Genomic DNA, 17,229 nt, shown 5'->3' with positions numbered 1-17,229 from the left:
GTTTGGTTTATTTTGTTAAAAAAAGTTTAGCACGAACTTGGACATGAGTCTCATGCAAGCTAGTTGTTGTTAACTTTGAAAAATATGAAATTCTCAAAGAGAAAGAATTGAACTCACATTTGTTTTTTAACCTTTGAAAACTAATTTCATAACTATGAAAGTATAAGAATATTTACCATGTTTGACCGATATTTTTTTTCGCTGAATTAGTATAAGGATAGAAATCAAAAGCACATTTTTAGTTATAATATATTATATTCCCAGTTTTTTAATATTTTAAGGAAAAATGATATATATATATATATATATATATATATATATATATATATATATATATATATATATATATATATATATATCTTGCAAATTTTGTTTAACGCAAGAAAAATCAAATACATCTAGAAAGGAGGAAGAATTTGCCTTCCATTTTCTTTCTCCAATTGCATCACGTCACGCACTTCCAATTCTCTCGTCCAAATTTCCACGATCTTCCAATTTTCTTGATTCTTTATTGACATTCAATTTTTTAAATCCTTATTGATGTTCAATTTCTCATCAATCAATTAACCAAATGATGATGAGTGATGATCCCATTATATAGCGGTTAACTACAATTTGATGCACGTGGGTTAGGGAATTGCGAGGATGTCGAATTTGTACGGGGATTATAACCAAAAGATTGATTACGTGTTCAAGGTGGTGTTGATTGGGGACTCCGCAGTTGGCAAAACTCAATTGCTTGCACGCTTTGCTAGGAACGAATTCAGTCTTGATTCCAAGGCAACCATTGGGGTTGAGTTTCAGACTAAAACTCTCATCATTGATAACAAGATCATCAAGGCTCAAATATGGGACACCGCTGGCCAAGAAAGGTATACATAAAACTTTTTCCAACAAAATCAATTTATCCATTTTTAATTTTTGTTTTGCATGTGATGTAAATGATTGAATATGATCAATTCATGATTCTAGAAATCGTTTGTAGAATTATATTATTTTCCAGTGTATGATCATGTATATGATATGATGCACAAATAGTTCCTACATAAAAAAAAAGTAAATAAAAAAATTTGGACTATTATCCAAGTCCTTCAGCATGTCAAATTCATTTCTTGAAATTCAACCAAAGAAAGTGTAGCTTAACCCTCTGGATGAAGCAATTTAATAGGGAAATTTATTTTTTTAAGGAATTTAAAATTATTGATGATAAAATATCTTATTTGGATAGAGTATTTGAAAGAAGATTTAATTTTTGGTATTTTTATGAATCATTTTTATTGAACTAAAATAGTGGGATTTCAAATTCTCTCAAAAAATATAGAATTTGAAATTCTTTTTTCGGAGATGCTCACTCTAACTCGTGTTCTTGCTTGCGACTTTTTTTCGCTCAACACTCACAACTACGAGGGAGCAAAGTTTTTACGGCCGATATCGACATAAGTTATTTTTCACTAACGTTGGCTGAGGTTTTTTCCGTCAGAATTTTTTTTGTATGATGTCAACCAAAGCTACTTTTTGCCGATATCCGCTAATGTCACTCATGGGAAATTTTTGCTAATGTTGGCCAAGGATTTTTTTGGCCGTTGTCATCCAGGTTTTTTTAGTTAATGTTGACCAATGATTTTTTTGACCAACGTTGGCTAGATTTTTTCTACTAACATCGGTCATGACCAACTTTTGAGTAAATACATGTTAGGGTTTTTCAGCTAACGTCAGCTAGGTTTTTCCAACCAACATCAGCCAAAGCTATTTTTAGCCAATATCAGTTAAGGTTATTTTTTAGCCAATGTTAGCTAGGTTGTTTTGGCTGATGTCAACTAGATTTTCTTAGCCGATGTCGGTTACGATTTTTTTGTTGACATCGACTAGGGTTTTCTGGCTGACATTAGCCAAAGCTATTTCTTAACCACATTAACTAGGTTTTTTGGTTGATGTTGACTAGAGTTTTTTCTGCTAACACCAGCTAGGTATTTTTTACCAACATCGGGCATGAATATTTTTAGTTAACATCGACTAGGTTCTTATAGTCGACATCCACTAGAGCTTTTTCGGTCGGCATCAGTCAGAGCAATTTTTTAGCCAACATCAGCCAAGGCTATTTTATAGTCGATGTTGGGTAGGATTTTTTGTTTGACATTGGTTAGGGCCCTTTTTTTAGCCAACTTCGACTAGGGATTTTTCGGCCAATGTTGACCAATGATGTTTTTCGGCCGACATCAGGTAAGTTCTATCGGTCAGCATCGACAAACTATTTTTTAGCTGATATTGGATAGATTTTTTGTCAACGCCTGCTAGGATTTTTTAGGCCGACGTTGACTAAAAATAGCCTTGGTCAATGTCGTTAAAAAAAACCCTAGCTGGTGTCGGCCAAAAAAACCCTAGCCAACATTGGTTAAAAAAATCTAGTCAACATCGACTGAAAAATAAACTCAACCAACGTTAGCCAAAAAATAGCCACGACTAACGTTAGCTGACAAATATTCCCGGCATACTTTGACAAAAAAAAATTCTATTTGATGTCGACCGAAAAATAGCCTTGGTTGATGTCAGTTTAAAAACATCACTGATTGTGGTCAGACAAAATAACCCTAGTTAAAATTATTAATATTTTATATTTATAAATTATTAAAAATTGAAAATATTTTTTAATTAATATTTCAAAATTAGATTGTGTTTATTTTCTATAAAGTTTAATATTAAAATTTCATCTATTTAAAATATAAAATTAAAATTTTGCATATGGAGAAAATTGAATTGCCATATCCAAACAAAGAATTTAAAATGGAAGAAATTTGAATTGATTTATCCAAACAAAAACATTTGAAAAATGAAAGAAATTAAAATCAAAGCAATTTAAATTCTTGGTATTTCAAATTCCTTAAAATTTTGAAATTCCTAATCCAAACACAAGAAGGATATTTCTGTGAGAAACTATGTGGATCATTTCAACTTTAAGCATAAAGAAAGGTCATTTTTTTGGCTTCACATTTATGAAACTTAACCATGACTAATAGTTGGTTTAGGAATGCCATATAAATTCATGGTCGAATGGTTGAGTTCATTGCAAGACATAAAACATTCTTCAACCTTCTTCCTTTCCCCAATCCTATTTCTTAAGTTACGTGAGTCTTGCAACTTGGGAAATTCCCTGCCAGCAACCGATGAAGCCTCATACATATTATTAGTCTAACAGTAGATTAAAGGATCTTGAGAAAATTGCACCATAAAGATAAGATTGAGACATTCAAAATATTTGAATGATTGTGGTCGTCTGAATCTCATTTTTTAAACCCTTTTTTATTTAGCTAGAATTAAAGTTCCCTTGATGTCATGTGAGCATATTTGTGAACAAAATTTCTATATTAGGTTGTTTTCAAAAGAAAGGAATCAGTAGCTTGACCTATGGTATTGTACTGTCTTCTTGAACAGATTAATAAAATTATTAGCTGGATCTTGCAATCAAGACATGCATTAATGAAGTAGTTACTACTAATTTTGACCTCCTATGCTAACTGCCTTGTGGGGTTTTGTTCATAGTTCTTCTTTTTCTATGCCCTGTGATATAAGTAATCAAAGTGTGACTACTTTTGGTTTGGCTTGGATACATATTCTGTTCTCACATCTTTGATCATTGTTGGATTCCTCTTGAATGGTTAAATTTCACATTTCATTAAAATCCTATTAGCACAAGACTAACAAATTTGAATCCCTTATTTGGTATTTTAGTTTTAGCCAATTGACTCCACTTTCTCCCTTTCAGGTACAGGGCAGTTACAAGTGCCTACTATAGAGGTGCTGTTGGGGCAATGTTAGTGTATGACATGACTAAGCGCCAATCGTTTGATCACATGGTAAAGTGGTTGGAAGAGTTGCGAGGCCATGCTGACCAAAACATTGTGATAATGCTAATTGGTAACAAGTGTGATTTGGGGAGCCTAAGAGCAGTGCCAATGGAAGATGCAGAGGAGCTTGCACAAAGAGAGAACCTTTTCTTTATGGAGACATCTGCACTTGAGTCCACAAATGTTGAAACTTGCTTTTTGACCATTTTAACTGAGATATATCGAATCCATGCCAAGAAATCACTCACTACCAGTGATGATGATATTGGGGGTTCGGGGCTTCTCAAGGGAAGCAGAATAATTGTTCCCAATCAAGAGATATATAATGGTGGAAAAAAGGGTGGTTGTTGTTTTGCCTCCTAGCTTTTTGTGTATTTTTAGTTCTTAGGAGGCATATTGCTGACTCAAGTTTTTCCTATTTATGGGTGTTTGTAGAGAGGCTAATTACTTTTCTTGGTGATGCCACGTTTAGGGTATGTGTATTTAAATTTGTAAATACAATCATATATTCTCTCTTCTTCTACAAGATGGTGAAGATGAATGGAACTTACAATTTCAAAAGGGATTTATTTAGAATTTAAAGAACAATTATTATAATATAAAGTAGTACATCTTCCAATCTCAAGGGATAAATTATCTTTGAGAGTGATATTTTGTATTATTTTGAAAAAAAAATAAAACTTAAGCAAAATAAAAAGAAAAAAATATGACATGACAACGTAAATCTATTTTAGTTTGTCTTAATCAACCAACTCTAAGTTAAGATTTCGTTTAAAAAATGTTGACAATTTATAAATACAAAATGCTCTTTTTTTTTTTTTTATCCAGGATTACAAAACATTGTAGAAGAAAACTGGAATCCCAACTAGGTCGATACCCAGTAACCACTTATCATCTACTCCACATCTTGATATTATTAAAGAAAATTAACGGAAAAAAGAGATAAATTACAAAAAACTTTGTGGGGGCTATACCCATGATGAGTAAAATAAAACACTAACTAAAGTGAAAGTTAGGAGTTAGGACGTTGACAACATTATCAAAGCCATTCTTGTTTCTATGATGCCAAATATACCCTAACAAAAAAATGATGGCAGCAAGAGCAACATCCCAAACCTGGGAGCTCAAAGAGAAAGTACAAGACCACATTAAAGTTATAGGGGAAGCTAAATCCAACTGACGTGCAAGCTTAGATTGAATCCAAAGCTAGATTGATAAGGCAAAAGGACACTCAAAGAAGATGCTGAGAGTAGTGTTTTAAAACCCAAACCGAACCGATAGGTCAGATTGGTCCAAGATAAAGCCTTTCGATTGTAGCTTATCACCAGAAAGAATTTTCCAGTAATAATTTCTAGAGAAGAAAAGAAGGAGAAGGTGGAATGGCTTGGTTCCAATTCTTCATCCCAAGGAACCTTATCATCACAAGGATAATAGGTATGACTTAATTCCGAATCTCCAAAAACATATCAGGAAACCAAGCTTCAAGAGATGCTGGAAGAGACTAAGAATTTCCTGAGATAAAATCTTCTACCTTAGCTTCCAACAAGCTACGTAATTGATATGGAATATTACAAAGATTCACAACAAAATCACTATTAGAAAATAATGTTTTAACATCAGTTATTAAGGACTTTCAACATCAGTTATTGACATTGAAAGTAATACTGTTAACATCGGTTTTCCAAAACCGATGTTATCATAAAATGACAACATCGGTTTTTTAAATAACCAATGTTAGATATTAAGAATTATATAAAAAAAAGTCATATATCTTCATATCAACATCGGTTTTTACCAAAACCGATGTTAACTTATTCATACAACATCGGTTTTTAAATAAAACCGATGTTAATATATACATACAACATTGATTTTTACTAAAAACCGATGTTGTTTTTTGGTTTTTTTTAATGTGTTGTCTGTTTTTTTAATAACTCCAAATTAACTTGTAAATTTAAAAGCAGAACTACAACAGATAATTTTTATTCTGTTTTCAAATACTTTTTAGCAGAAATTCCCTAAAAAATTGATTAATTACTATGAATTAAAAGAATATTTAATATGCATCTAACATGAATTGTAAAAAATGTAAATTAACTAAACTACAATTCCAAAATTGCTTAAATGCTAATTGTTTCATTTTTAACTTTGAAATAATAGGTTGCCCACTGGATGTGAAATGCCTTCAATCTCTCTGGTTCCAATGGTCTAGCATAATTGAAATACTGCATGATATAATAAAACATAAGTTAGTAATATATAATACCAATTATAAAAAAGTGAAATACGTTTGGATTAAACAATTACCATTTTCCAATTATTCTTGAAACATCCTAAGATTATAGTTGACATCCAGTGCATGACGTAATACCCACACTCAGTGCTTCCTTTTTGTCCATTACACTAAATACATTATGAAATTTAGATATTCAATGTTAAGTACAAATCAGTCTACACAGTATTAAAATATAACTAGAGGCATTGTTTAAATGACTTTATCTTAGGTGGATTTACTTTGTGGAGTATCGTCAAATCCTTTCAAAGCACTGTCCAATACAAACATGGATGCGTATTGTACAATTAAAATATTGATGTTCCCGACTAATGCTAATGCAAATGTATTGAAAAATAGAACTGACTTGTTAATAATTCCTTTGAGGTAGTTGTTTGGCCTATTATGCAACGAACAAAACCAGATGACAACATTTTCCTTAGGCAAAATGATGACCATTTGCCAATGTGCACTGTAGTGGAGAAAAATATAAGTTATTATACTATTTTACATTATTTAAATTCATTTGTTCAGTTTAACTTACCCATTAAAGTAGGCTCCTAGGTACACATCCCTTATTTGTCCAGATCTCTGTATGGACTATGGCTAGAGGAATCCATACACATCGATATTCCCTGCTCGCATACTTGTCTCAGTCATATGCCTATTGTTGTTAAAATAAAGTAAATTATGTATGAATTTAAAACAATTAGTTGGGTAGTAAACAATAATGTAAACTGACTTACAGAATCTACAATTATATAACAGAGATACTGAGACATTGACCACCATGTGCTATTTCAGACAGATCTTCATGCTTTATGTACAAGGGGAAGTTGTCATTAAACACCCGAAACATGGTAGCATCCCACATAATCTGCAACGACTTAAGAAAAATTTGTGGGATGGTCAATGTCATCAGATATAGGGAATCATTGACATTATGATCAGACCTATCTGCAAGTTTCGCCAGTCCCACAGCTCCCTATTTATCCAACACTGTTAATTAACATGATTTAATTATAGTGAACACTTTAATTGGACAGATTGAATCATGCAACAGACCAAGCTGTTCTTTTAAACTATATGGTAAATTCATCTTCCACTACATATTCAAGAATCACAAAGAAAAAGAAAGTAAAAGACAAACCAAACGAAAAAAAATTAGAAGTCCTAATGCACACTAGGGAACTTGGCAAGTTTTTAAGTTTCACTTATCCTATTAGTATTTCCCTCAGTCGGTTTATTAGTATTATTACAGAAAAATACATTCATGTTTGCCTCTGAATTTCATAAACCTTATCCAAATTAGAATTGAAAGAGTTTGCTAGTGCTAACTAGACCATAGATGTGCTTTGAGGATTCACCCCCAACAACAATGTTCAATGGGTAGTGCACCTAATTCATTTAAGATTTAATTTGATAGAAAAAAAAAATTGAGATGGAGTACAAGAAGAAAGGGTTAATATAAACTCTTGGGCTGGGGAAGAAAGGGCTATTCAGTCGATGTTCAAATATTATAACCAAATTATAACCCAAAATCTTATATTTAAAAAAAAAACAAACTAATGGTGTTTGTTGTATTGCTTCCAATTAATATCTAAATAATTCATCACTAAAATTTTCCTCCATTACCAATTAACTTAACCACTAGAAAACATGTGATTGTGAATCTAACTTGATATATATTGTAGGATTTGTTTCGAAATTATGGAGATTTTGTTGCTAGCAGAACTTAGTGTAGAATTAGGCCATCTAAAGAACTGGTCTAAGCCAAGAACAGGTTGCTACAACATTAGAGAAGGGTTGTTCTCTACTACTGGTGTGTTTCCAGTAGCCACAGTTTTCTTGGCTGCTGGTTTGTACCTAACATCACTATGTGCACAAAGAATGTTAGAGGAGCACGCAATATTTAGTGAACACAACTGTATTTTTATGAAAAAGAAATAGCAGTTGGTAAAAGGAGTTGGATATGAAAACAAACATTGAAGTAGTATTTTTATGATCACATAATAGAAGGCAAAATAAAAATTCAGTCCTTAAGCTTTTATTGTATCTCCAAGTAGACACTAATCTAGTAAAAGATTCATTTCTTATTAATGTTGAAAATGATACATCACACCCAAACCATGAAGTAACATCTAACTCAAGCAAGTTCATACCTTCAATTGAACGCAATAGATTATATGTTGCCTCATAGAGCAAAATTTTTCAACACTAGCTAAGCACCAAATTTTGTTTAGCACTGTAAAGTACTAGATTAACATACAACAAAATTCTATATTATATACTGCACAGTCTTTCATTAATAGATTTTTCCAAACAAAAGAAAAGTTGGTCAAATAATGAATTGTCTTTTATAAAAGACACATGAGATTTCAAATCCTGATAGTCACCCAACCCAACCTAAAGAGAAACAAGTTAGCTTATTAGTTAACTGTGACTAATTATGTTACTTGAGCTCTTATCATCATACAACTACTAGTGTGCTTCAAATTCAGTCATAGAGAGAGATTATGATAAGCTTTACTCATGTACAGTACACCAACTGAGATATTTCATCGGGGTTCATTCAGGAACCCAAAGACCAACCTTCGAATGAAGAGTTGCTAAGTCCTGCACAAATACAGATAAACAAACTAGAGTAAGCATATGTTTGATTTGATGGTAGATCAAGAGAAACCAGGAACAATCTTCAAATGGAACTAGATTTACTTTGAGTACAGAGATAAATAATTCACAAATTTGTTTAGTGATAAGCAATCATGGTCTTAATAAATGTTTCAAGGCCATTGTGCTTTGGTTATTATTTGCTTTAATTGAAAACATAAGTAGGGATACTCTGGCTTGTCGGTTTGCACTTTGTGGTGAATATGTTGCTTCATGGTCAATGCTATCCGACTATCTCACAAATGCACATTCCCAAACAAAAGGGTGACATAAGTAACTAAGTAACAATATTTCATTTTCCATCATATTACTTAAGCAGAATATTAGTGTTTAATTAAGGAAAGCTATAGCCCCACACCCACAAACCAAACCGAACCACAACACCACCGCAGTTCATACCCATCTCTCTCAAATTGTATGTTATGGGGTTCTGCTGTGCACAAAGACAAATTCAAGCTACTTAAAAGTATGATGCAAAGACACCACCCATTGTCTACACAAAGATCTTGAATGCAACAAATAAGTCCTTGAAGCTGAAAATGAGAGAATTGGTTTTATTTATCAAGAACAAAACATGAGTGGAATCAGAAAAGTAGAATCACATTCCAAAATCCCATCTCCCAAACCAGCTGAAGACCTTTGAAAATACCCATTAGTTTAGCTTGAACTACCTCATCTCCATGAATATGACCAACAAATCCACGAGGCTAATTACCTAAACAATCACGTATAAGACAACCAAATCAAACTCTTTTAAGATCACCACAAACACTCTCATACACATTTATAGCCACTGAACCCTGAATAGGAGGTCTCCAACAAACTAAATGCTAAGAATGAGAATTAGGAAGGCCAATATGAGCAGCAACATCGGATTTACTTTGTAGCAATTTTCCATAGTATAAGTTCTCAAACTATTATGAGAACTTGGAAGTTGAAAGCTCAGTTTAAGGAGATAAAAAACTTGTTTCAAACCTAGACATAATAGCAAGCAATGAATCACATCGTCTTGGTGCAGTAAGCGTCTCGGTTCAGCTCAGAAAGGACATGTAAAATCACAACAAAATCTTACCTTGCGATTGCGAGTACAAAGAAGAGCAAAGATTGCCCAAAAAACAAAGTCGATAAGCCCTATGAGAAAGATGCTTTGTTACCAGTGGAATGGCTGCAAGGAAAGTAACGAACGTCATTCAGACCCCTAAACCAATCACTTAAGCAATGCATTTAAGAAAAGAAAAGAAACCATGACTTGAGACACATAAAGCTCCCCTTGTGGTTACCAACCAAATCTTTGTGCTCGTGTCACTTTCGCGCCGTACTAAACACGAAAAAAAATTGGAAAGGAAAAGGCCGAAACACCCAAAGCCAAAACTCCCCAGCAAAGCCAAACTTCCCACCAAACTCACCATTCCCGAAAAGGTCCTATTATTCCATGATTGCATATGTTATATTTGGTTTGATAGGAAATGATTTGCAAAGTCAAGTCGTGACACATCTATGGCTTGGAATTAGGATGAAACACTGGCCTGTGTGAGATTTATACACCTTGAGCGGTTTCCCTCTATTTCAATTGGACCCAGTGTTTCTTCTAGGTGGTTGTTTAGAAACGAAATGCTAGTATCCTAAATCTCATTTGTGGTTATGAGAAAATTTTTTCAGCATGCTTCCCTTCCCCAATAGACGCATTGTTTTTTTTTTCAAAAAATACATGTTGCTCTGACCGGTTTGAAGGTTTGTTTCTTTGCTAAATGTGTTTGTATTTTAGTGAAAGAAAACCGAGACTGTTAAAGTCTCCTTTTCATCATCCAGAGACAATAAAGTCCGATGACATGCAGAGGCCAATGTGGCCGTCTGCTCATTTTGTCGAAGACGTGATGTCTATTGACCGAAACTACTTTAGTCTCCCCCTCGTCAACTAGAGGCAAGCAAGCCTGTTGACACGTGGAGACAAATGGTAGTCTCTCCTTTTCATCATCTAGAGACAATCAAGTCCGATGATGCACAGAGACCAATGTGGTCATCTACTCTTTTCATCGAAGACTGAACGTCTATCGACCGAGACTACTTTAGTCTCCATTTTCGCTATCCAGAGACAATCGAGTCTGATAGCACGCGGAGACGAATATGGTCATCTGCCCCTTTTTGTCGAAGACTCAATGTCTTTCGACCGAGACCGTTATAGTCCCCTTATCATCCAAAGACAAGCAGGTCCGATGGTATGCAGGGACAATGATGGTCATTTGTTTCTAATTGTTTGTTGAGATTGTTGTAGTTCCCTTTGCTATCCGGAGATCATCAAGTCCGATGGCATTCAGAGACAAACATGGTCATCTGCTTCCCTTGTCAAGAGACTCAATGTCTGTTGACCAAAGCTACCGCAGCCCCCCTGCTATCCCTAGACAAGCGAGTTCGATAGCATGCAAAGACCATCACGGTCATCTATTTTTATCGCTTTCAAGGCACCAAGGATTTTGCTGATGCACCTGATGTCTTTTATGCTCTTTCTTTTGATAGGTTTCGCTGATTGAGCAGATCGTCAGTCGAGGGGGAATTCAGCTCGAACGAAATTAGTGTATTATCTTTACTTCCCTTTTATCTCCAATAAAAAATAAGTCAAGGGGCGCAACTGTCATACCCTAATTTCGTCCGGGGGCAATTGTTTGTCAACATACAAATTTTTTCCAGGTCATGTTGAGCTGCTTAAAGCCAATTCCCGCACAATCCGTAAAGGTTTTGCGATGTTTCATAAGGAAATAAGCCAAAAAAGTCAAAATGGGGGTGAACTGATCAATTTAGGGGGTGTTCTTCAGCCTTGGGCCTATCTGGACCCATTAGGAATCTTATGGAGGAAGCAACAACTCGCCTGGGCAATCAGATTTCACTTAAAATTAGTGAGGAGAAGAAGAAAGGAGAAAATCAAGGTTGAGGCGCTTCCGTAACGCTTTCGTGATGTTTCCACGATCAATTATGTGAACGTTCTTCGTCGTTCTTCGCTGTTCTTCATTCATTCTTCGTCGTTCGTCGATCTTCAATCGGTTAGTTTTCGATTTTGGAGCTTTGAATTCATTCTTGCTTTGTATGTTTTCATCTTCATTTCGTCTATTTTCAGTATTCTTTTTCTTCATTTTAAGTGAGTTTCGCTTGATCGTTTAAGTCGTAATCTCACTTAATCAATGTTAAAATGAATTTCAACTGATCGTTTGTGTTGTAATCTCACTTAATCGCCTTTAAAATAAAATTCAACCAATTGTTTATGTTGTAACCTCGGTTAATCCTCAAAAAGGCAAGTTTCAACCGGAAATTTACTTTGAAAGTTCTCCTTAAATGAGCTGAGAAATAACCAAGTGAAACTAAGGCTAAAATCAACTCACAAATCAAGCTTTTGCCCGCAAAAAGGTCATTTGAAACCATTTTAAGGTCCAACGCCTTAACGATCCTTTTTTTTTTTACTTTTATCGATTAAAATGAACTATTTAAAAGTCTAAAATCAACACCCCGCATAACTTTCTTGCTTTCCAAAGAACTACGTAGGTCTGAGTTCCTCATCGCAATTGAGGATACGTAGGAGCAAAAGCCCCACTTTTGTCGACCCCAAAAAGGTAAAAACATAAAAAAGGGAAAATAAAATAAAATTGAAGTCATGATTTTGCACATTTGATTAAAGGTTGTTGTTCCTTGTAACAGACGCATGGGGTGCTAATACCTTCCCTGTGCGTAAACAACTCCTGAACCTTTTATTCTCAAAGTTTGTAGACCTGCTTTCAGTTTTTCTAACGTTTTCATTGAATAAATGTTGGTGGAGACTCTGCGTGTTTTCCTTCCTTGGAAGACGCACTCATGACCCTCGCGTCGGCCTCCCGCCAAAGGGTAAGTTGCGACAGCGAGGAGATGAAGACTGATTGGTCCTTGGTATACATAAAGTTCACTTTCGTTATTTGTTGATTATGACTTGTACTCAATTTTGTTATTTGCATTAGTAACTTTTAAATAATATAACTTGTAGTGGTTTGGTGATGAGACGCCGTTGGACACGGACACCATCACAAGAATTTGGAAGAAATAGGCAACTTATTTTTTTAAAGAATAGAGACATAGGGTGTAAAAAGGCTTAATCATTAGTTAGGAATAACGATTTTGGTGTATTTGATACAATTGTATAATTTTGTTATCAACACTTGTAGTATTTTTGACAATTAAGGGACAACAAATATATTACATTGTTGTCAAGTGCTTTTGTTTACATGTTGATGTTACATTCTGTCCAGTCATTTTAGTAACTGGGTGATACATGGTTATTTGACCCTATTGTCTGCCTTCATATTGGCCTATGTGTACCAGCAGTGGTCTTTATCATTATATTTTTTGATGATCTAGGTTGGTGTAACTATTATTGTTGTCATAGCAGGCTATGGATCTCTTGCAGGAATGATTGACAACCTTAGTAGATGTACAAGTTGGAAAACTAAGAAATACATCATGAAACAACTGTTCGAATGTGTACGTTAATGACATTTTATTACATATTGAATTTATTACATTCTCCTACTTGGTGACTATCATTTTGGACAAACGTGTTGTTTCCTTCCGACAAGTGCACCGGATCGCGCAAGTAGTATAAAACGGTAAGAACCGAGTATCGAACTCTCGAGGAACTTGTGTTACATGGCAAAGCTATTTCAGTGAATAAGTGTCTAGTGTGAAAAGAGATGTGTTTACTATGAACAGGTGTGTGAACTAACTATTAAAAGGGAAAAATCACGTGAGAAATGATGCGTAAAAACAAGTAGATGACTTGTTGGTCTTCCTAATAGGTACCTGATGCTAGAAGGATATTCTCTACTTAACAATGCCCATGTGTTCTATGGTGTCTCCTGAAATGCTAAACCTCGATTCATCATGATAGTCTAGCCTAATCCTGACCAAGCATTGTCTGCAAATTTCTCTTGTTAGACTTAACTCGGCCAGGACTGCATTAAGGCAAACATACAACCACTAGGTTACCGTACCCCGATTCTGCGTGAAAATACGACAAACTAGCCCTGTCCTATCAAGTTCTAAGAATCAGACCAGTTTCCACTGTTGAATGATCCTAAAAACACATGCATCTACATGATCAAGGCAAAAACATGGTATAATGAAGTTCTGATAACACAGTGAACACACAAAACATCATCAAATAGATAAAAAGATATTTACATCAAGTACTTACAAGGAAGATCCAACAGAGGATTTAGCTTTCCATAACTGGGAAGCTTCCTTTACAACAAAGAGAAGAGAATGAAAGATTGCAGAAATACAAGTAGTGGGGATGTCTCCTCCACCTCTAGGACCTCACAATCACTCACAAACTCATCTCAAGCTCTCAGGACGACTTCCTCTTCCAGCTCTGGTTTCTGCAGATCTTCACACAACAAAATCTCTCAAACTCTCTGGAACTTGGACCTTTCTCTCTCTAGAACTCTCTAGGCATGCAGAAGCTTTCAAGAAAAGGCCCAACTCCTCTCAGAAATCTAATTTCAGGCTTAAAAGGGTGGCTTTGTTCGTGCTCATGCGCTTAGCACAATTCTGAACTGCTTAGTGTGCATTAGTGAATTTCGGCTTAGCGCGGCTTTTCTCGCTCAGCGGATGGAGTAAAGCGGTGCGCTTAGTGGGATGACCCTTCGCTCAGTGAATATGCACGGCTCATCCTTCTTCTAGATTCTTCCTCGCGCTCAGCCGAGAAGTGTTGCGCTCAGTGGATGGCTTGCTAAGCCAGAAGATTGGCTTAGCGAGAGGGTGAAAATCAGCACTTCAAAACTTGCCTAATTAACCTGAAATTGAGAGAAAAATGATTATTAAACATACAAAATGGAAGTACTAAGTATTTATTACCTATCTTTAACAAAAAATAACTACAACACTACAAAATACCCATAAATTGGAGGAGTTTGATACAATTTACACAAGTTTTATACACAAAAGTTAGTCTTATTCACCGACTAACACGTGTATGGCAAGATTTTCAATAAAAGAATCTTAAGAGGCAACCCGACCTTGTCATATGGGGAGGGTTCTAATCAAAGGTATTGTTTTATATTGGTCTTTATGATTTATTACTTAGCTTTCTTAGACATGTTGTTGCATGGGTTCTTTTATTTCTATGCTATTCGAAGAAAGTGCGATGTGCATCTTTAAAATTTGTGTCAATCACTTACTTTTTTGCAGTTGATTTTATATTTGTTATTAGCGACCTACTTCGGCATGAAGGCGGATCTCTAAAGCATTTAGTAAAGGGCTTAGTATTTTTGTGAACTCCCAGATCTTTTCTTTTAAATGCTTGCATTTGGGAAATGAAGAATAAGTTTAAAAGTTACCCTCCCCACTTGTCCTCTTTTAGGAGTCATGAGCTTGTTCTGAGGTCTGATTAGCTTGCTAATTGGGTTGGAGAAATCATTGAGTTAAAAGAGAGAAATGGGAGCTATTGCTGGAGAAGAGCTGCTAAAATGGGAGAAGATGCAAGGAGTGAGTAGTCGCAAAGAGAAGATTCTGGTGTCAATAAGACTAAGGCCTTTGAATGAGAAGGAAATTGCTGCTAATGAATCAGCAAACTGGGAATGCATTAATGATACTACCATCTTCTGTATGTTCAAACTTTAAGGCAGGAGCTACTCTATATAACTATTCATGTGTAAAACTTGGAAGTTCCCCGGTGCTCCCATTCAAATCTTAGATGATGCTCTTGAGACTCCCTTCCCAATTTCCATTTTCTGTTGATTCTTTCTTCTAACCATATCAAAATAGAAAAAGTTCTATTGACATAATGTGAATGAATGTAGTAAGGGAAGACATGGGCACATCAATTACAGAGATTCCAAGTTGACACGCATACTGCAACCTTGTTTGGGTGGAAATGCTAGAACAACTATCATTTGCACTTTGAGCCCTGCACGTAGCCATAATGAGCAAACCAGAAACACACTTCTTTTTGCTTATTGTGAAAAAGAGGTGACCACTAAAGCACAGGTTAATGTCGAGATGTCTGATAAGGCATTGGTCAAGCATTTGTAAAACTCCTGGTCCTGCTACCTCCTGTCGCAACCTACCCTTCAGCAGGAGGGCGACGCGTGACTCGCGGGTGCGTGTTCCAAGAAAGGAATACGCGCGGAGTCACCACCAACGTTTATTTGAGGAAAACGTCAGAAAAACCGGAAAAGACGTGATCTACGAACTTTAAGTGAAAGGTTCGGGAGTTGTATTTACACACGGGGAAGGTATTAGCACCCCACGCGTCCGTCACAAGAGACGGCAGCCTTTAATTAAATGTGCAAACATGACTTCAATTTTTATGTTCCCTTTTACTTCTTTATTTCTTTTTGTACTTTTTATACTTTTTATCTTTTTGTGGTCGACGAGGGGGTTTCCCTTGCTCCTACGTATTCCTTAATTGCGATAAGGAAATCAAATCTACATAGTTCTCTGTGAACAAAGTGTTTGGTTAAGTTGTTTTTATCCTTTTTGCAAGATATGTTTTTGTTGAATGAAAGGTTATTTAAGGCGTTGAACCTTTGAAAATGGCTTTTTAGGCGATGACAAAAAGTTTGGTTTATGAATTGATTGTAGCCTTAGTTTCACTTTGGTTATTAGTTGATTCAATTAAGAAAGAGAAATCCCAAAGAGAAACATCCGATTGATTTTTTTGTTTTATTTTACTAAAAGATATTTTTTGATTATTATATTATTATTTTACCTCTTTTTGGTTCCCAACGTGGTTACGGCATGACCGAACGGTCGAATTTCATTTTAACAGAAATTAACGGATATTACAATTCAAATGATCGGTGAAAATTTATTTTATTTTTTATTAGAGAAGAAAATGACTTAAATAAATGACTGAAGCACGTCAAAAGGGGGTACGGAAAGTAAATGAAAAAGGGAATAAAAGTTCATGAAACAAATGGGGACCACCACGGGTACATAGAATGAATTGAAAAGCTCGGTTTGGGAATAAAAGTTCATGAAACAAATGGGGACCTCCAGAAGCAATCCAGCTTCAAAAAATCATTCTGGAAGGCCCAATTCAAAATTTCGAAATTGCTATTTGCACCCCCCAATTTTGATAAGTTCACCCCATTCTTTCGTAATTTTCGGAAAATTTACGAAAGCCTTACGGAAGCATATAGGACATGATTTTCTTCTTTTTTTCTCTTTCCTCTCACCCGTATTAAGTGAAATATGCTTATTTAGGGTTATGCGAATTTTACGGAAGCATTACGGGTGTCCCGAAATCCCATTTTTTAACAAAACTGGGGAGGTGGTTGCCACCTAGCTCGCCCAGGCGAGTTAGGTTGCTTCCACCTTAAGCAAGACATTGCCCAGAAACCTCTAGAAGGGCCCAGATTCAAAAATTACTATTTGCACGCCCCATTTTACTAAATACACCCCCTATGCCCTTTTTTTGCTGATTCT

At 35.3% G+C, this 17,229-nt stretch overlaps 1 protein-coding gene and 1 long non-coding RNA gene across 2 annotated transcripts; both read left to right on the top strand.

Moving 5' to 3' along the window:
• The first annotated feature begins 443 nt into the window (after positions 1-443).
• On the top strand, positions 444-4,403 carry LOC114375897 (ras-related protein RABA4d-like). Its single transcript, XM_028333758.1, has 2 exons — positions 444-872; positions 3,761-4,403. Exons 1-2 carry the CDS (start codon positions 646-648, stop codon positions 4,203-4,205), a joined length of 672 nt encoding a protein of 223 aa, XP_028189559.1. The 5' UTR covers positions 444-645; the 3' UTR covers positions 4,206-4,403.
• Positions 4,404-7,341: 2,938 nt separating this feature from the next.
• LOC114374355 lies at positions 7,342-15,291 on the top strand. The gene is made up of 3 exons (XR_003658545.1): positions 7,342-7,351; positions 10,264-10,267; positions 15,161-15,291. It is a non-coding gene; the product is annotated as an uncharacterized LOC114374355 (long non-coding RNA).
• The last annotated feature ends 1,938 nt before the right edge of the window (positions 15,292-17,229 follow it).

The sequence above is a fragment of the Glycine soja genome, chromosome 11, assembly GCF_004193775.1.
Source record: "Glycine soja cultivar W05 chromosome 11, ASM419377v2, whole genome shotgun sequence".
NCBI classification, from domain to species: domain Eukaryota; kingdom Viridiplantae; phylum Streptophyta; class Magnoliopsida; order Fabales; family Fabaceae; genus Glycine; species Glycine soja.
Note: the sequence above shows the minus strand (reverse complement) of the source record. Positions and strands in the feature narration are given on the sequence as shown.

Coding starts and splice junctions, on each gene's coding strand:
- LOC114375897 (XM_028333758.1), top strand. CDS start 646: ATGTCGAATTTGTACGGGGATTATAACCAAAAGATTGATTACGTGTTC. Junction 873..3,760: donor GACACCGCTGGCCAAGAAAG/GTATACATAAAA, acceptor TCTCCCTTTCAG/GTACAGGGCAGTTACAAGTG.